We start from the raw sequence: 21,018 nt of genomic DNA, 5'->3' as shown, positions 1-21,018 counted from the left end.
TGACATATTAGGTATCGCCGCGTCCGTATCAAATGGCTCTATAAAAATATCACATGATCCACCCTGTCAGGTGAACGCCGTATAAAAATAAAAACAGTGTGAAAAAAGCCATTTTCTGGTCACCTTGCCTCACAAAAAGTGTAATACCAAGTGATCAAAAGTCTTATGTACCCCAAAATGGTACCAGTCAAACCGTCATAAAAGGCAACATTTTATTGGAGGAAACTAAACTTTTCATTTTTACCGCCAAGTGTTTCCAAATTCTGTAAAACGCTTAGGGGGGGTCAAAGTGCGCAGTACCCCCTTAATATACTCTTTAAGGGGTGTAGTTTCTAAAATGGGGTCACTTTTTGAGGGTTTCCACAGTAGGGGTACGTCAGGGTCTCTTCAAATACAAAATGGTGCCTAAAAAACATTCTAGCAAAATCTGCCTCCAAAATCATTATGGCGCTCCTTGCCTTCTGACCACTGCCATGTGCCCATAGAGCAGTTTACCACCACATATATGGTATTTCTGTAAACTGCAGAATCAGAGTAATATATATTGAGGTTTATTTTGCTGTTAACCCTTGCCGTGTTGCAAGAAAAAAACTAATTAACATAAACAATCTACCAAAAATGTAAAATTGTGAAATTTCACCTCCATTTTCCTTTAATTCTTGTAGAACACCTCAAGGGTTAAGAAAGTTTGTAACATCAGTTTTGAATAGTTTGAGGGGTGTAGTTTCTAAAATGGGGTAATTTATGGGTGGTTTACATTACGTAAATCTTTTCTAAAAAAAAAAAATGAAATTTACAAAATGATGCCAACTTAAAACAGACATATGGGGAATGTTGACTGATAACCATTTATGAGGTATTACTATCTGTCTTAAAACTAGAGAAATTCAAATTTAGAAAATTGCAAATTTTTAAAAATTTTTGGTAAATTTGGGATTATTTTATAAATAAAGGTGAAATATATCGACTCATATTAACCACTGTCATGAAGTACAATGTGTTACGAGAAAACAATCTCTGAACGGCTTGGATAAGTAAAAGTGTTCCAAAGTTATTAACACATAAAGTGACACACTTCAGATTTGCAAAAATCGGCCTGGGATTAAAGGTGAAAAGTGTCACAGTACTAAAAGGGTTAAAGAATAATGTGTAAAATAAAGTTACAAAATAGGCAAAAGCCCCACAGTGATGTCACAGTATGTGGATAACTCATACAATAATGATACCAGTGATACCAGAACAGTGGGATAATGCACACAGTGATGTCAGAGCACAGGGATATACTGTAATATTCTCAGTGATGTCACACCTCAGGAACTTTACAAAGCGTCAAAGGACAGGAGTAATGAACTGCATTTTATCATAAAAGGAAGATACAGGGGCACTCCCCTAGTGTAACGTCTCATGGATATAGTAACCCGCATTCATACAGACTGCTGCTTACCAGAGACGGTAGTGCAGTGTCAGGCACAACTCCTGTCCAAAGATATCCTGGCTGCTGCTCCCTCCCGCCGGAATATCCAACAGAACAGGAAACAATTGTGCAGAAGAAGAAGAAAAGAGGGGAATTGCAGGGCGCTAATAAATTACGTAACATAAAATATAAATAAATAATAGTACTAGAGAAAGGTGACAAACTGTTGTATATTTTTTTCTTTGGATGTGCCTTTGTTTTTATACTATTTTTCCTTAATATTTTATGTTACGAAATGTATTATTATTTTTCCTTACCGTATTTTTTGCCCCATTAGATGCACTAATGGGGGGGGGGGGGGGGGGGGGAATGCTCCTGCGTCTTATGGTGCAAATACTAATGAGCGCTTCTATTATGGAAGTGCTCATTAGTACTGGAGGACCAGGAAGTGCTTCCTGGTCCTCGGCTGTCGGCTGTGCAGTGGCTGCGCACAGCGGGAGGGAGCACAGCCGAAAGCAGGAGGAAGACAGAGCGCAGGCAGTGAGGAGCGGCCGCGTCCAGGAGCAGGAGAGGAAAGTGGTTTATTTATTTTATTAAACACAAGGCAATAGGGGCTGATCTGAGAAAATGGGGGCTAACACGACACGCAATGGGGGCTGCTGGAGGCCAAAATGAGAGGCAATGGGGGCTACAGAGGGCTGATATAAGGCAATGGGGGCTGCTGGGGGCCAAAATAAGATGCAATGGGGGCTACTGAGGGCTGATCTGAGAGGCAGTGGGGCTGATATGAGGAATGATTGGGGTCTGAGGTCTGTTTGGGGTTATTCACATTTGGGTCTGAGCTGAGGTCTGATTGTGGGTCTGATCTGAGGTCTTGGTAGGGACTTATTAACATTGGGGGTCTGTTAGCTGAGGTCTGATCTGAGGTCTAATGAAAAATATTTTTTTCTTATTGTCCTCCTCTAAAACCTAGGTGCGTCGTATAGGCCAGTGCGTCTTATAGGGCAAAAAATACGGTAATGTAGCAATATCTGCACAGATTTCTGCACAGACAAGAAAAACATAATGATATCATCATGCTGATATAATGAGCAGATGACATCACACTACAAGGATAAAGCAGTGATGTCACAGCACAGAAATAACGCAAAATAATGCTCTCTACCATCATCATCACTACCTGCACCTTATTTTTCAGTGATCCCCAGTGATAGGGATCTCTAAGAAGCATTGAATGGGTTTAGGTTCCTAACATAGCTTTGTGTCCTCTAAGGCTGCATTCACATCTCCGTTTTGGAGAACCAGCAGCCTGAACTGGTACAAAAGTCGGCTGTGGGTCAGACAAAAAACCATTGCATGCAACGGTTTGTATCCGCCCAAAACCCGGCATTAAGGCCTCATGCACACGACCGTATTTTGTTTCCGTGTCCGATCCGTTTTATTTGCGTACCGCAAACCACATATGGTCATGTGCATGTAGCCTTATGCTGCAAATCAAATGGATCACCACCAGACCTCACTGCAATCAATGGGGTGAAGTAAAGGATCCGAGAACGTCAGAACATGTAAGATCCGTCAGGCTGCTTTGTGCCGGAAAAGCCTGCCGGAACTCAAAACAGAGGGGTCTTAAAAAGGTTTAATATGAGAGCTGCTACAACAATCAGCTGGAAACATTTGATTTTGCTGGGAGAAAGTTGTCATTAATTGCTCATTTCCCCTGTACTGGCCGCTACAGGAGAAATGTGATATTACATACAGCCATTCATATGAATGACCATAATGGCATACAGTAGATGGATGGCATTCGCTAGGGTGAGATTCACTGCCTGGTAGCACTTTTCCACTCTGGGTCATAGAGGGAGTCCTGACTCCTGAGCAAGAGACTTTCCCTATGTTGACCATGTGCTTTAATAGGGGATATGGAAAAGTGTTGATGATAGAACTTAAAGGGCTTTTCCGGGCTGGGGCGTAACTACCATAGCGGCAGACCATGCGACTGCTATGGGGCCCAGTTGGGATCATCTCCTCTTCTACTGGGGGTAAAAACTTGGTCAGGACTCTACCCTATAAAGGAACAACTTTTAGTAAACGAGGCAGTGGAAAAATTGGCCCATGGGTCATTGAAAGTGGTTTAGGCGGAACCCCTTCTGTCCTGTGTGGGGGGCCCGGTTTGATCCTTGCTATGGGGCCCTTACTTCTCTATGTACGCCACCGTTTCCAGGATTTAATAGTTTCCGGCGCCGGTGTACTGCAGCTGAGCTCATGTGGATACAAACAACAACAAAAACCAGAGGGACGGCTCACTCTGATATCTATGAATATATTGAATAGTAATCAAATCAAAATATGCCGAGTGTTTTCACCTGTCTGGGGCCTTCAGACAGAAAACAAAAAAACACAAGGTACCGTAAATAGGAAAATAGTGAGGTCATCGTGGATAGATAATATATTTATTAATAAATAAATCAATATAAAAAATAATTAAATAAGAATAAAAGAATCACATCAATGAATATAATAAAAATTACAATTAAGGGTACTGTCACACTAGCGTTTTTCTTTTCCGGCATAGAGTTCCGTCCTAGTGGCTGATCAGTTATATTTTTCCTAGCATTCTGAATGGAGAGCAATCCATTCAGGATGCATCAGGATGTCTTCAGTTCAGTCTTTTTGACTGTTCAGGACGGAGATAATACCGCAGCATGCCACGGTTTTATCTCCGGCCAAAAAATTGAACACTTGGCTGACACTTGCCTGGAATGTATTAGTGCCGGATCTGACATTCAAAATACTGCAATGCCGCATCCGTCCTTCCCGTCTGCGCATGCGCAGAGCTTTAAAAATGTGATTTTTTTATTTTAACGCATCCGTTTGTCCGTATGACAAATGGACAGATGGATCCGTTCTTGCAATGCAAGTCCGTTTGCATGCAGATTGCCGGATCCAGTTCCAGCGACGACACTGCTTGCCGGATCTCTCTGCCGCAAGTGTGACAGTAGCCTAATACAACAAAAATACAAATATAATACTAAATAATAAATCAAATATAAATGTCCAGTCCAGAACCTCAGCTCATATTCACTTGAATGGGATTAAAACCAGCACCAAAGCATCTGATCAGTGGGAGTGCCGGCTGCCGAACCCCCGCCAATCTGATATTGATAATCTACTGTATCTTAAGTCACAGAAAAAACTCCTTAAAGATGGAAATATACATTTGTCAAATGGTAGTCTAAACTTCTGATTTCAGTAAGACTGCCCGACGATCAAAAGTACATAGCAATGTCCTGAGCTTCCGCTAATAACTGTTGGATTTTAACATGCCCGATCCTTTATTCTTCTGGGAGATAAGCTTCCAGAGGTGTCCGGCATTGGCTTATTCCCCTCTTCATATTGAAAAGACCTGCATGCTTGCCGGGTTCTGTGTATAAGTGAGCCCGGAGGGATAGTTGTCAGCCAGCATTACCTAGACTGTGCCCTGTACCTTCTATTATGACCGCCCCCTATAGGGTACCATATAGTGCCCAAATAATGGAATCATACAATTTACACAGAACTCTTTACTACTCAATAAATTAGGGAAAGAAGATGTTGTCACCAGCCATGGAATCAAGGGTACAAGCTTCTGGTGCCCAGGCCATCAGTGCCAGTGGTGCCCCCTTCATCGATGACAGGTTACACGCCCTTGTTCTCGAGATGAGCCCATGTAAAAAAGTGCAAAGTGGATGGTCTGCCATATCCATGCAGTACATTAAAATCCAAAATCACACATTTGCAATATGATAAAGCGACTCTAAAATTGTGTTGAATCCACAGGTTTGCAGATGACAGCCAATTACACTGAGAGGAGAAGGGGTTAATTAAGAAGATCTGGAGCTGAGAATGCAATTTGCATGAACTGTACTTTTATACTTGAGGATAGAGTGGAAAAATAACCCTTTTTGTAAAGAAAAGAAAAGCCTCTACATCAGAGAGAAAGAATACTGCTCTTAAACACTATAATTTACCGCACTTCCAAAAAGGCTATCAATTAACACACACAAAAAAAAAGTAACAAAACTAAATTCCTTCCATAACATTTTTTTTTTTTCAAGCTACGCTACCCCGGACCAGGCAATATTCATAATAAAGTAGAGAACAAATCCAATTTAAACTGCACTAATTTATACCTATGGAAGAATGTGTCCCATAGAACAAGGTTCATTTGCATAAGCAGCGAGTTCAGCTCCATCCTTATCGGATACATAACGGGACAGTAAACCCCGGATCCACCGCCAGACACAGGAGGAGCAGTACCTTCATTATAAGGGGGCCTTCACATGCGGCAGGTTTCACTTTAGACATTTCTTTGACTGAAAATGGGTTCAATTCCTCCGAATGGGGTTATTTTGGTGTCAAACACATGGATTCAGAGGAATGGAAGTCAATTTCAGCCGCAGACATTTCTGAAACCCCTTGCTTAAAGGGGTTGTCTCATCTGAAACAATGGGGGCGTATCGCTAGGATATATAGAGATTCTATATCAAGAATGGAGCTGGCCAAAATGGTGGCTGGAGGACTCCGGTCCGGTCACCACCAAGCTCTCTCCCCATAGAAGTGAATGGGAGTGCACCGCGCATGACTGGCCTCCGCTCCTGTTCACTTCTATGGGCCCGATGGGAATAGACCAGCCAGCGCAGTGCACCCTCCACCACTTTAGGAGAACCCGCACCTATTAACGATATGCCCCCATTGTCTCAGATGAGACAACCCTTTAAGGCTACAGTCACACAACAGTGAAAAAAAATTGCCATTTAAAAAACGGACACACTGTTTTTCATTCCCATTTGTGCATCAAATTTCTGGCCGTGTATCAGTTTTTAATGGCCGTTATGCCTCCATTTTGCATTAGTTTTTAACTAGATGGGTGCACTCCTGTTTAAACGTCCATTTTAAGGTCCCATTGATTTCAATGGGGTCCAATGGTCAAAAATAAAATGTCCTGTTTTTTGGTGGCTGCCATAGGAGTAGCTCCATTGACTTCAGTTGGTTCTAAAAATGTTTTTTTTTTAACCTTCATGTGAATGTAGCTTGCTCTTGTGGTTGGCGGTGTATCCAGATTTTACTGTCCTGTTATGCACCTGATTTAGGCAACACAATCTGCCACGTGTAAAGAGAATGTCCACACATGACTGAATATACAGCGGAAAAGCCCCCAAACCATGACCCCTTTTACAAAAACTGCATGTATTAAATGCGGTTTCTACTGCGGAATTACTTGGATTTCACCCCATTCATTGCAAAGGGTGGAGATCGGCAGCATAATCTGACACACCGCAGGTCAATTTATGCTGCATTTGTTTGATTTTGTGTAGATGACATTTATTTAAATATCACCCACCTTGCTTGTACTGTACAAGCCAGCTGAATTTGCCACCCAAAATTGGCAACGGCAAATCTATCTGCAGATCTTAAGTCATATGTGAAATACCCTTAAAGGGGTTTTTCATGACCCAGTGGGTTCCACAAAGCCACCTCAATTACACATAAAGCCCCTGTTGGAGAACTTTTGTAATAGATTTACCAATTTGTAATACATTTACCATTTCGAAGTTGTGTGGATCAGCCTCTCAGGAACCCGGTCATGTGATGCTTCTCTTCTGAAAATTCACCTTCCACGTCCTTTACCAGGTTTCTAGCCTGGGACGTCACTTCTGTGGACGGGGCCAGAACTCTCCCCGGTGCACGCGCAAGCTCTTGAATACTCATCTGCGCATGCTTCAGGAAGAGGAAAAGTTCTGGCCCAGTCCACAGTGAAAGCGACATCCCATCCATAGCCCAGGCAAGAGGAGTGTCATGTGACTGGGTTCCTGAGAGAGCAATCCATTCAACTTCAGAACAGTAAGTATATTAAAGACTTTTTCTTTAAGGTGTGTTATATGAAGCTAAGGTAAATTTGTGGGACCGTAGATGATAGAAAAATCCAGCTCACCCGCTTTAGAAATCCAAGTGATCCACCCTTGGTGCACAGAGAAGTAGGTAAGACCTCGATGGTTATAAAGATGTAAACCACCAGTCATGAGTAAGAATCATTTATTTGTTCGAAACGCGCTGACTGTAACTGGATGTGTGAAGATTGATGCTATTAACGTTTTATTACCCACTACTGGAAATAAAGAAACCATCACTCAAAGATTATAGGTGGTGGAATTTTTTCATCTTTATAACCATTGAGTTTGTGGGACCCACTGGGTCCCAGACCATCAGTTAACGCCACTCTTGGCAGCGTTGCTTTTTTCTACTCACCTTCCAAGAGCCTTCTGTTTTTTAAATTTTCCAACAACATGGCCAGACGAGTGCTTGTATTTTTTAACTCTTTTAATGCGCTTAGAAGCTTAAGAAAATTATCTCTGTGGTGCAATGGAAAAAAACAATTCCACTTTGTTTCACTATATTTTGACACCCATAACTGTTTTATTTGCCATTCGATGGAGCTGTGTGAAGACTTTAGATTTATTGGTTACAGCAAATTTTGATAATTTTTTATTTGATTTTTGGGGGGGGAATGAGGTGACCAAAAACACCAGTCCTGGCATTGGAAATTATGTTTGTTGTACAACATTTACCTTGCTGGTTAAATATTTTGATGTTGTACCATTTGGGAACCTCAACCTTGAACATGTGATTACTTGATTGCTTGCATAATACACTGCAATACTGGATTGTGATGCTATACCTATATTATGGGCCTCAGCAAAATGTTGTGTGGAATCTATGCTTTATCTTCAGATGGATGTCTCTCGTTTGGCTAGTATCCCTAGTTATAACACTGGAGAGACAGTTTTTCCTTCTGGAGGAGAGCAGATTTGCCTGTATGACTCCTTAAACCAGCTGGATCTCCACAAGTAGGACCAGTGTCCTCCGAATGCTGGATCAAAAGCAGTCAACCTATACCCTACCCTGTAGTGAAAAGAAGCAAGAACCCCAAGGTAACTATCTATAGATGGGTGTCTATCATTTGGCTGATTTCCCTAGTCATATTTGAAGACTCTTTAGTAGACCCCCGATGACAGCTCTTTGGAAAGCAGTTGTCTTATTGATGTGACCAAAGCAGCAACCATAATATATTTAGAAAAGGATGGCTGACAGTAACTGATGCCAAGGTTACATAGAGTAGGAAGTACACAAGTGGACATACACATTAGAAAAAAGTTGGTTTATGGTTGAACATCTGTTGAACAAATAAAGATCTGGTGAAGGATTGTTTTTCAGACACGACCACACACATTTTAGTCCATGTTGGCCAGTTACAGATGTTCAAACTGCTTATACACGTTCAATAAACCAGACGATGGATGAAAGGAACGTTCTTTCAAAGACAGATCTTCCATTCTCGAATGATCTTTTATTGAACGAAAGATCTTTCGTCCGACTATCGAACAAAAATATTGAACACGGTGGACTTCTTTTCAATGATAATCAGCCGGCTAAAGCGATAGTTCGTTGTTAAATTTCAATTGAACGTTTGTTTTGGTTGAAATCTTCAGTTTTTATCAACGTCATACTAATGTGTATGGCCACCTTAACTCCAGTACTGTAATGTAGATACTGTGAAGGCTTCTGGTCTCGGATGAGCTCTCGCTATTTCAATCATGTGATTTGTCCTAACGAGAAATGAAATCTGAAACTACAGATATGAGCCGATACTTTTGATGACTGTAGGTGGATCAGTCTCACGGCCTCCAGTGGGTGTTGGTGTTTTATAGGTACATATGGCAGGCTGCTGTAAATGGAATAGGGTCAGGCATGGACTCTGCAGCACATGTTATGGGTCTATATGGGTCACCGGGCAGCACTGAGGCTTCTAGGAAAGAATATATGTCCTCTACTGGAGCACATACATCTGCACAATAAATTTGGAGGTACAGTGGTGGCCCATAGTAGGCTCTAGGTACCCCTACAACAGATCTGTCCACTAAGATCCATATATGGAGATCGAAGACATCAAAGACGGAAACTCATAGAGTAAAGAGTGCAGAGAGGAGTATCACACTACCGGAAACCCAAAATAACAGTGCTGTATCACCAGACCAAATCACAGGAGGGGAGGGGGAGGAGGGCGGCAGAAAAAAAGTGAATATACAGTACTGATGGAAAGCACCTAAGGATACATTGTATAAAGCTGGAAGTAGGCAGTGATTGATTGGTCACAATATAATCATCCCATGGGGGACCATATGTGGTAGAAAAGTCCAGCTGATTAGTGACAGGGAACGTCAAATAGTCCATACAGTTTAGCATTGTTAAAACTACTGACAGTGTTAACCCCCTAACCACTGCCCACTGAAGGCTGTCAGAGAGCTCCAGTGCTAAAAAATATATATAGCAACAGCTTGGGTTCTCAGCGCAGGCTCTGCTTCACAACTGGGATCGGAAGAAGCTCCCAGCTGTTAACCCTTTGATCATGCCTTGGCATGATCAAAGGGGAATCTCCCCTGTGATCAGGTCACTGGGAAATCAGAGAAGGAGGGAATGATCCACAGTCAGCCCTGAGAACCTATGAAAGACCCCAGGGCTGTCCGTCTAGTAAGCCCACTGTTATGGCGCATCAGTGTTGCCCGAACAGCAGCATGTGTCCTACTGACACGGAGCATAATGTATTAACATGCAGAAGTTTGTTAATACATCATAAGCATTAAAAAAAAGTCATAAAATAGCAATTTCATAATAAGACTTTTAAAAAATATTATAAATAATGTCATAAAAATTTTTTTTAAGTTGTGCCCCCCCCCCAAAAAAAAATCACCATTATTAAGTGTAAAATACATTTTATTATGCACACATTAAATTTAAAAATACACATATAAGGTGTGCAGATAATAACCATGGAAAACATAACTGGTGTAAAAAATAAATTTATAAAATGACACCGAAAATAGCTTTTTTCTATACTGATGCAAAAAAAAATAATTATAAAAATTACACCGTAATTTATATATACTCCTGGACAATGCCCAAAAATGTATACCCAAAAATATTTCTCCTGCTACACCTCTGCAGAGAGAGATGCTCTTTGGATCCGCCCTCTACTCCAGGTAAAGGACTCTCTTTAAAAATTTTACTGCACATCTTGTAAATTTATGAATATTGTAAAAAGTCAACCATAATCATGTGTGATAAAAACAAAAAAAAGTCTTTGTATTCGCTGTCCAATAGTCAGATTTCCCCCATGAAAGCACTGGCACAGTAAAACTTCTCATGACCTATATGTGGATGGATATGCTGTGTAATATACTGCCTGCAGCTCATTATCAGGATATTACTTTGCGCCGGATCGGTCAGTGACCTTACGCAGTATGTTGCTGGCAGGAGGAGCACATTTGTCATTGCCTGCTCTATGTTATATAATAAAACTGTTTCTATGAACTGTTAGATCTGGCATTTCACATTTTTGGCAATCACCACCATCAGCCGCCATGAGCTAAAGAAGCTAATTCTAAATATTCAGGGGCATATGTTAGCGCAATAAAAAATAGATATTATCTACATTTCTTGGGGATGTTAGGGCACATATATGAAGATATGCAGTATGATAGCAAAATAGTCTTACAAAGCGATAAAATAAAAGCTACTTAATATAAAAGCTGATACGGAGGCGTTCTCCACGCTGTCTGGAATTAATTCACGCGACCGGAGATATTTGCCAACAATCTGAACAGGTGAAAAGTAGAAACATAAAGTTACCCAGAATCAACCAGTCAGCGTCGAGCGCCGGTCAATAAACAGGAGTAAAAGACATAAAAGAAACAGAAATAGAAAAGGGATACATTTATTCTGGGCCATTATCCAGGCATTTTAAAGGACTTTTCTGACACTTTGCCATGGATGGCCCATCCTCGGGATACATCATCAGTATCGGATTGGTGGGGAATCGACATGCTGCAACCCCACCGATCAACTATACAGTGGAGAGAAGCAGAAGCACAAGGTGCCATCCCCTGAGTAGTGGCCGTGCCTGGTACTGCAGTGAATAGAAGCTAAGCTGCAGCATGCTGGTGCCAGACACTACACAGTCTACTGTATAGTTTTCAGTGCCGGTGGCCACCTGATACAGCTGGTTGGTGAGGGTGATGGGTGTCTGACCCCCACCTGTCTGATCCTATCCTGAGGATAGGTCATCAACATCTAAGCCCCGGAAAACCCCTTTAAGGAGTCTTCCAGGGAGATTGAGAGCAAATGCTCCAAAAAGAATTATTATGTAAACAAGGAGATAGATATATGATAGATAAACAGATACATAGATATTAGAGAGAGATAATAAACAGATATTAGATAGATAGCTAGATAATAGATCTAAAACTAATATTGGATAGATAGAGAGATATGAGATAAATAGAGAGATATGAGATAGATAGATAGATAGATAGATAGATAAAGGCTCTAATATTGAGCTGAAATATTTCAACCATTTTTGGGTGAATAAAATAATATTATTTTTGTATCTCTGGAGAGTGCTGACATGTTTTCAGTACTTTTGACCATTGTGGATTCCCGAGCCAGGTTTCTTCACACCTTCACCTCATTTTTACTGTTATTGTTATGTTATTAGATAGATATTAAATAGATAGTTTACATACATAGAAAATTAAAAGTAAGAGTTTGTTTAAAATCTGCTGTCAGTTTTCAACATAGATATGAGATAGAGAGATATAGATAGATAAATAGATAGATATTAGATAGATAGATAGATAGATAGATATTAGATAGATAGATAGATATGAGATAGATAGATAGATATGAGATAGATATTAGATAGATAGATAGATAGATAGATATGAGATAGATAGATAGATTACTTCTAAAAAAAAACATTAAAAGTAGTAAAGAGTTTGTAATACTTTCAGCTTTTTCTACACCTGGTTCCAGTTCCACCCCGCACCGGTATTAGTATCTGATACTTCTACTGTTCTGTGTATGGATGAAATGTGTTACAATTCCTCTTTTTACATTCCATTGCAGTGTCGCTACCAGATTCTTAAAGTAGCAGTAATAAACAATTCTAAACCCAGCGGCTACAGATGTCTAGTAGTCAGTACTGTGGACTCCGGCTCAGCAGCGCGCGCCTCTAATATCCCTGACTTCATTACTGTGACTAATCAGGGGCTAATCCCGGCTGCTCGGAAAGAAGCGTCGAGATGGGTTTACACCTATATAAACTGCACTCTGGTTACATTATCACCTGATTTTCAGTCTGTTTTACAGAGACCCCATTAACACATTGCAACTTAAAAGTCCTGATTTGCTTAATTACTAATAATAGCTCTATTTTAGGGGTGTTTTACTGAACAGTAGCACCTATTCTGTTCCTCTGCATTGTTTGTATATGTATGCATCAAGACAACAGAGAAAATGCTGAATTAAAAGAGGCGCATGTGACTGCCGCGGTGAAGCTGCGCCTATATTAGCCCAGATGTTGTCTGCCTCAGCAGGTGTAACATACAGATACCTTACTGCATTGAAAACAACACAACAGAAGTCTATCTCATAAGGAGGTGACACCAAGGAGAAGGCTGAGATTTATATTAGTTTCGCTCAGAACCAGTCTTTTATTTCCTTGCAAGCATGCTCAATATATTTTGGCTATCTTTTGCCGCCACTAGGGGGCCTATCTGTATCAGGTTAACCATAAAAACTATATAAAGTATGTATAATTGCCCTAGAGGTAGAAACTGGATGTCCTGATTGGGAAACAATTCATCCCTAGAGTCCAGACTTGACCACGAGCTTTGGCCAAAAGAATGAACAGAAAGCCGTAGACATAGAGAGATGCAGTAGGTCCAAAGTATAAAGTGGGAGCATTGTACATGATGATGCTTCCTCCCTCTACTACAAAAAGATGAGATATATTAGCCTTTCACTTGATTTCAAAGGAATATGTCCAATCAAAAAGTAAAACCCTAAAAATGATAAATGGTATATGAATAATAAGATCCTCATACACATCCAACCATGCCCACCCTTTTCAGACCCCAGACGTTGTGGGTGGTCAGTGGGTACTAACTTCAAAAGACTTGTATCTGAAAAGTTATAATTGCAGAAATAAACTAAAAAATAAAGAACAAGACTGCATAAAGACAGAAAAAGGAATAAGAACAAAAAAAAGAAAATGGAACAGTGGGAGATCAAAGGAGAGGTAGGACCAACCAAGTGGCCAGAACTTCTGAGCACCACCTGCTCCATGAAGCATTCGTTTTAACTGGTGACTCCCAAGCTAAAGCATCTTAAATATCTTCTTGGCCAAATATGTGTCTAGGTTTTAATATTAATGGTCTGTCTGTTGGATGGGTCATCAAGGTATGATTGGTGGCTGTCCTTGTTGATTGGCTTTGTCTTTTATGGTGGCTCAGCCCCATAGAAGGTGGACCAATCACAGATTGATGATCTATCCTACGTTGAGGCCATCAAGGCGAGTACGAGGCACTGTATCAATCGGTGAAGAAAACAATGTCTGGTGTCGACAAACTTGACGACGTTCCCACCTGACGGGGAAACGTTCCACATCCACTTTTTCGAAATCTGTTTTACCAATGCATTCAGTATGGCAATGTATACATGATACCACAAAAATCTTTAAAGGAGAGAAGAGGCTAACTAAAACAGCATGTACATACTGATGTAGCAAGCCCAACAAAATCTGCCATGTGTGAATTCACTCTATAGCTTGAGTGAAAACCCAGAAAAATTGGCATATCCACAACAAGACACCATCATACACTCTTAGTCTTATATAGGTACATATATTAGTGAAAACAGATCAGCCAACAACAGCTTACTGACGGTCTCCATTTCTACATTGCACAGTAAAAACAAATAAACAAACAAAAAATTCTAAAAATCCTGCATACACTTTAATGGACATAAATTAGAACCATTTTACAGTGATTATAAGGTCAATATTAATCAAAACCACAGTCATGTGTGCAACTTACTTTGTAATCTTGAATTGACGTACGGAGGGGAGAGATTGTCATGTGACGTCAGGTCCCTGCTTGCCATGTGTTCATAATGACCTCCTTCCCCATAATTCTGGCAAAAGACAGACAAGACCGGTCAGCATGGGTGCTTATCAGAGGTCGCATCTCACGCAGAAGATATATAATGACAAGAAAGGGTTAATAAAATGTGCAATCAATGGCGTCAACAGACATGGGACAGGTTCACTCAGCAGTAAGCATGATGGTATGCAAAACATCCGCACATCACTCACATGTATACAAATAACCTGGCTATTATAAAGATGCTATAGCCAAGGGGGTATGTAACTAGCGTCACGGAATGCCGCTACTGTAGGGTCGCTGGCGAGGGGGCACATTACAGATTGATCAACTTCCTAGACAATGAAATAGGATGGTGTCACCAGGACCTGTGTTGCAATTGGTTACTAGTGTGGCAGCGTCAAGCAGCAGCTGTAAAGGGCCTAGTTTTTATCTGTGCTATAGAGCCACCATTCTCTCTGTATACCTCAGCTTACGGCTTTTGGAAACTGGAGGCAACTATTTTATGGCCTCCAAGAGGGGTTGGATATGTGTGGCTATTTGGTGGATGCAGTGATGTCTACTGGTTTAGAGGTGTTACAACCTGTATAAAATAATAATCCCTGCCAGAATGGTAGACCCTTATACAGAACAGTACTACTTTATGGACGCCCAAGAGGGGGTCCCTCCCTATGATATACTCTATAAGGACATATGGATACGAGTTGTCTTCCTGAGACAACCCTTTTAAAAAAAATTACCTTCAAAATTGGATCTGTCCATAAGGGGCAACAGGGCTTTTGCAAAAGAAGTGCAAACCACAGTGGAGTAAATTTAGCCACCTATATTCAGATTAAAGGAGCCTGGATATAACTCTTCAAGACATAGCAGGGTATGACTGTCCAGGGTATCAAATGAAGTCCAAAAATTAAAGTTTTCCCTTTGATGAACTACTATTTCAATGATACACGTTAGAAGGAGCACATTTGTAGTATTCAGGAGCTGAGATCCTCCCTAGTGAAAATAAATCGGCCTATTAGGGCAAATGGACATCTTTGACTTGAGTCCCCTGCTTGGGACTTAGCCCCTTCCCAGCCCAGAGGAGAAAAAATTAATGGTTCTTCTCCAATTCATCTCGCATAATGTTCTTTGGTCAAGTGACTCAGAAGCCAACTCTACGGGCAACGTAGGTCACACAATATACCTGGACTTTTTGTAGTTTATGAAGGAACCCTAAAATTGTGCGCTGTACCAAAAGGGTTTCTTCAGTTTGGAAAATCCCTTTTTGGTGGAACGGTCCTTGAGATAAGAACTCCTGACACACACTAGGATCCTCCGGTGGGCCAAGCCTCTGATCCCATAACGGGTCCCTAAGATTCGGGAGAAAAAAAACCCATTCAGTTACCTTTGGAGCCAATGACTTGCCACTAGGGTCTATGTCTTTCATTCAAAAACCTTGATAATATAAGGGATGGGCCTTGAAAATAATTTCCTCTGGTGGGCCTAAGGAGCCCCAGTCTGACACTGGGAAAGGCCATCTATATCAAAATCCTGATCCTGAATACCCCTTTAGGTTTCAATAATACCTTATACAGTGTTTGAGCTTTTGGTAAACTGTTGCCAGGTTCCTCCACAGATTACAGCTAATCGCTGGGGGCACTATCCTATTGATAGCCTATCCTGAGGATAGACCATCCATCTCAAAATCTTGGACAATCCCTTTAATGTTACACAACATTCTCAGGACCAGGACCAGGTAGAACATTATGTCCATGCTTATTGCCAGGACTTCTGTATCGCCAGGCAGGGACTTTTAGGTAGGTATGTTATTTGAGGTTCACCCTGTTGGCCAAATTCCCTAGGAATTGCCCTGCTCATGGCCCAGAGAAGACCCCCTGAAGATGTATAAGTTGTTATTAAAGCTCAAGGTTACACAACCTTCTCAGGACAAGTCATTTCGTGGCCCCCTGGGTCTTCGTAGGAAGCTGCAATCTACAAGAGATGCTGTCTCGGTTCCTCATAGACGTAATTACCTGAGTTTCATTCTTAGACACGTCCCATCTCATAACTTTATTATGTTCCTGTACACACAGACACATGCACACCGAACAAACACAGCAATAAAGAATAATTACAGCAGCAGCAATCAAAACTCTACATGCATTAGTCTCATAATACAATGCAAAATATAGAAGCGGGTTAACATACATGCAGCCACCTCCGGGGGGGATGAACACTGGCCTGCACACTGCATGACAGCTTCTGAAGGGCAGAAGGAAGAAGGAAGTGTCATTAGTACCGAAAAGACTTTTGCTGGTATAATATTCTTCATATAGATATTCATTGTGATGCCGATCTACTGCTTAAAGGGGGGGGGGCTGCACTTAAAATATATCTTCTGTCCCGCCAGATGACAACATCAGTAGGGATTGTGTCATCTTCAGACATGGCTACATCTTGAAAAATAAATTTAAGGCGCTCTTGCCCCTTTAAGCAAGCGGCCATGGTCAATGTTTCCACCACGTGTCTTTTATAACCATATTGTAATACGGCAGGTGATGGGGAAAGCTGCATTATTTACACACAGGACCCTGCAGACCTCCCAAAATGTCAGCTTGTAAGGTTTGCTGAAAGATGGTGTAAATAACGTGGCTCAGCCGCATTCCCTGTAGTGCCGTAACGCTTAACTGCCTCATTCCATGAATTTCTCTTTTAAGAACATCCTTGGGAGCGGATACATTTGTTGTTATGAGAAGTGAAAGGAATGAACAAGATGGAACGCTGAGGAATGTTATCTTGAGACTGGGCAGAAGGGACGAGGAGGGGAAGGTTGCGGACAAGGACGTTAGCTCATCAGCAGATGACAAAAAACGGGAACGGTTGCATGCAATACAAGTGCAGTTACCTATGTAATTTGGATGCAAGACAGTAAAATTCCAGGCAGGAATGGGTGTGGATGAGAATTATGGGCACAGAGATGTTACCCCAGTCTATGTTACAGATTATATTTATTTATTTATGATAGGTAATGATACGATTTTGCTCAGTATTTTTTATAGTTGTATATATTTACACCAAAATAACCATCTACATCAGTATGGATCTCTGTGGATTCTGCATTTCTTTAGCAGCAATTGAACCCCTTAAGGACGACTGCCGTACAAGTACTGTGCAAGTCTGAAGTTAAAACATGGCGCACGATTAGAAGCTGAGCTAAGCTTTAAACAGCAGATACCTGAAGGAAATGTATGTGATTGGCACTATCGCCGATCACGGCTATTTAAACCTTCAGGTGCCGTGGTTAACTGTGACCATGGCTTGCCAACAGTTAAAACCCACGGAGCACTTTGTTCTCCGGGCCCAAATGACTCCCCCGAGATTAAAGGGGTTATCCCACTTTGCGTTTTTATACTTACCTGCTACCACCGCGCGTTCACTTCCTAGATTCTGGCTGGGGACGGGCTTCATCTTGATGGAAGTCTTCTCCCGGCCGGGCCGCGCGCTGGACTGAACGCGCACGCCGCCGCGCATGCGCCATGGTGACTTATTTCTGGCCAGTATAGTACAGAGCCGGCGTGCGCGTTCGCAGCTCTGTACTATTCTGGCCGGGAAGAAGTCACCGTCGCGCATGCGCGGCAGCGTGCGCGTTCAGGACAGCGAGCGGCCCGGCCAGGAGAAAATAAGGAGTCTTCTGGGCAAGCGCGAGCATCAGGATTTTGGAGAAGAGCGGTGGTCGTAACCAGGGGAGACCGAGTCACAACAATAAGGTAAGTGGGGATGAATTTTATCCTAATCGGTGGGAATTTGTTAATAAAGTATATTTACAAAAATGATCACTGTCAAATCATTAACAGATTTAACAGTGATCATTATGATGGGATAACCCCTTTAAGGGAGTTGGTTGGTTGCTGTGGCAGCCTTGGTCCCTCTGAAGAATCCAAGGTCTACCACAGCAATGTTCCTATAGGGACATGGCGAATGTCCCAAAGACTGCAACGCTTATTTATTGCAGTCTGATGGAGAAGCGATCAGATGATCGCATGTTCAAGTCCCCTTAGGGGACTAAAGAAAAGTTTTAAAAAGTTTTTAAAAATCTGAAAAAAATAATAATAAACAAATATATATATATATATATATATATATATATATATAGATGAAAACGGACAGCAACTCCAAGTAGTACAAAAAATAATAATTTATTGGGCCACAGTGGCACAGAGGCGACGTTTCGGCTCAAAATCCAGAGCCTTTCTCAAGCATCAAAATACAAAGGTGAGTGCACATATAAATAGGTGTACACAATTATAACATTATAATCAATTAGGTTTCACAATTAATATCAAAGTAACAAATACATCAATGAATAGTGTTATAAAAAATAATAACATACCAAGATGAATCTAATAATCCATAATAGTGAATGTGATTCATAATAAATACATGGAAAGAAGTATAATTCATAGTGTAAACATAAGTGGCTCCAATGTAAATCATCTGTTTCACATCTTCTTTAATAAACTATAATTAAAAACAAGGAAGTGCCAGAGAGATAGGGGTGACGTACCACAGAGTCCGCTTGTATCCACATCCTGATAATGGCCACACTTGGCGTCTAGCTGAATGAAGTGCGCAGGCGCCAGTATCCGTCCCTACAGAGTCGCATCATGTTACGTCCTGCTGCGGCGCGCCCGCATCATACCTTACGTCATCAACTGCACGCCACTAGCTCAACATCAGTGCGCATGCTCAAGGCATTCTATGCCACGCCATATTTGGTTCTGGACGGGTTGCCCATAGTTCCTAAATCTATATTTGGGATGGCTACCAGGAGGCAAGAATAGGAGAACCATAACCCTCTGTCAAGGGATCATGGTAATCCCATGTTGGGCATGAGAAAGAAAAAGAGAAATGGACAACCATTGGGATCAGAGGATTCTACACCTTTTTTAGGATACAGAGGCGGTCACCAGCACAAAAAAGAAGTCGCACCAGACGTGGTGGTCGTAGACATCGACGAACCGCCAAAATTACGAAACAACAAAATTCGTGTACAAGGCAACAAAACACAGACACAGAAGAAGAAGTAACTGTTATTAACTTGTCATCTAAAATACTTACCCCCATGCAAGTAAGTGTCCTGAATAAGGGTCTTACTTTTTGTCCGTCGACGAAATTGAATATGTTTGATTTAGATGTGGATCTGGCTGCTTTTTTTCGCAGGATCAAACTCAAAGCATGGTTTAGTGAGAGGATGCAAACCAACACTGCCCAGCATAGTGAGCTTGCGCTGGGTAGTTTTGATTTGCACCTCAAGAGTAATTTTACCCCTGTGATTGGCGAGTCTGCCGTTGATGCATACATAACAGCTGTAAAATCTGAAATATTACAATACAAGCAATCATGTAATGTTAATGTGTTCAAGAACCCCAATCTCACTCGTTTGGAGATTGAGGCGATTGAACAATTGAGGGATGACCCCCTCCTTACAGTAAAACCTGCAGACAAGGGGGGTGGTATAGTCGTCCTTGATACCGCTAAATACATTGCGGAGATCAGACGACAACTGAGCGATACTGAAGTATATCTAGTACTTCAATCCGATCCAAAGTTTGATATTGCCAGGATCATCCAAAAATGTTTAAATAATGCTGTTGTGGCTGGCATCATTGACAGTAATCTTGCTGACTTTTGTACTGTGAGTCATCCGGTAACACCAGTACTTTACGTACTGCCTAAAGTACACAAATCTTTGGTCGACCCTCCTGGTCGTCCAATAGTGTCAGGTTCAGATTCCATATTCAGTAACATTTCCATCTTTCTAGATAAACTTTTGAACAGCTATGCCTGTGGGGCGAAATCCTATATCCAGGATACCACAGATTTTCTGTGTAAATTGCGAGATGTGGAATGTGAGGGATATGAGAATTTGATATTGGCGTCGTTCGATGTGACATCGCTTTATACGTCAATTAATCATGATCTAGGGATTAGAGCAGTTAGACATATGTTGGAGATGTCATCTCTTACTGCAGAGGCATGTGAATTCGTGATTGATCTTTTGAATGTTATCCTGAGACAGAACTACTTTCTGTTTCAGGACACATTCTATAAACAAATTAGAGGCGTGGCGATGGGGTCCCACGTGGCCCCCACATACGCAAATATTTTCATGAGGTGTTTTGAGGAAGATGTCGTCCATGTATCCCACCACAGCAACAAAATCTTGAGGTGGTGGAGATACATCGACGACATCTTCCTCATATGGACTGGTGATTGCCTGGAACTTTTGGAGTTTCAGGAGTATCTGAACAGTGTCAACAAAGAGTTACAATTTACCCTTGTGTACTCTAGTACTGAAATTCAATTTTTGGACACCACTGTCATGTATGAGAAAGGATGTCTAGCAACTAGGTTATTTACTAAACCTACGGATAAGAATACCCTTTTACACTACCAGAGTAGTCATCCACGTAATATGGTGAAATTTCTTCCTTATTCCCAGTTCCTCAGGGCCAAGAGGATTACCTCTGACCCTGATGTACTGGAGAAATCATTGGATACTATGGTAGATAAATTTAAACATAGGGGTTA

At 41.4% G+C, this 21,018-nt stretch overlaps 1 protein-coding gene across 10 annotated transcripts in view; it reads right to left on the bottom strand.

Moving 5' to 3' along the window:
• TCF4 (transcription factor 4) overlaps positions 1 to 21,018 on the bottom strand; it is a 374,657-nt gene that overhangs the window by 254,508 nt on the left and 99,131 nt on the right. For 6 of the 10 annotated variants that reach the window (XM_044276370.1, XM_044276361.1, XM_044276362.1 and 3 more), the window contains exons 4-5: positions 16,636 to 16,689; positions 14,383 to 14,479 (exon numbers count right to left, since the gene is read on the bottom strand). In XM_044276370.1, coding sequence (XP_044132305.1) covers positions 14,383 to 14,479; positions 16,636 to 16,689 — 151 coding nt within the window. The remainder of the gene's footprint in view (positions 1 to 14,382; positions 14,480 to 16,635; positions 16,690 to 21,018) is intronic. The other 4 variants (XM_044276366.1, XM_044276364.1, XM_044276368.1 and 1 more) reach the window with 1 other exon arrangement.

The sequence above is a fragment of the Bufo gargarizans genome, chromosome 1 (genome assembly GCF_014858855.1).
Source record: "Bufo gargarizans isolate SCDJY-AF-19 chromosome 1, ASM1485885v1, whole genome shotgun sequence".
In the NCBI taxonomy this organism is placed as follows: domain Eukaryota; kingdom Metazoa; phylum Chordata; class Amphibia; order Anura; family Bufonidae; genus Bufo; species Bufo gargarizans.
Note: the sequence above shows the minus strand (reverse complement) of the source record. Positions and strands in the feature narration are given on the sequence as shown.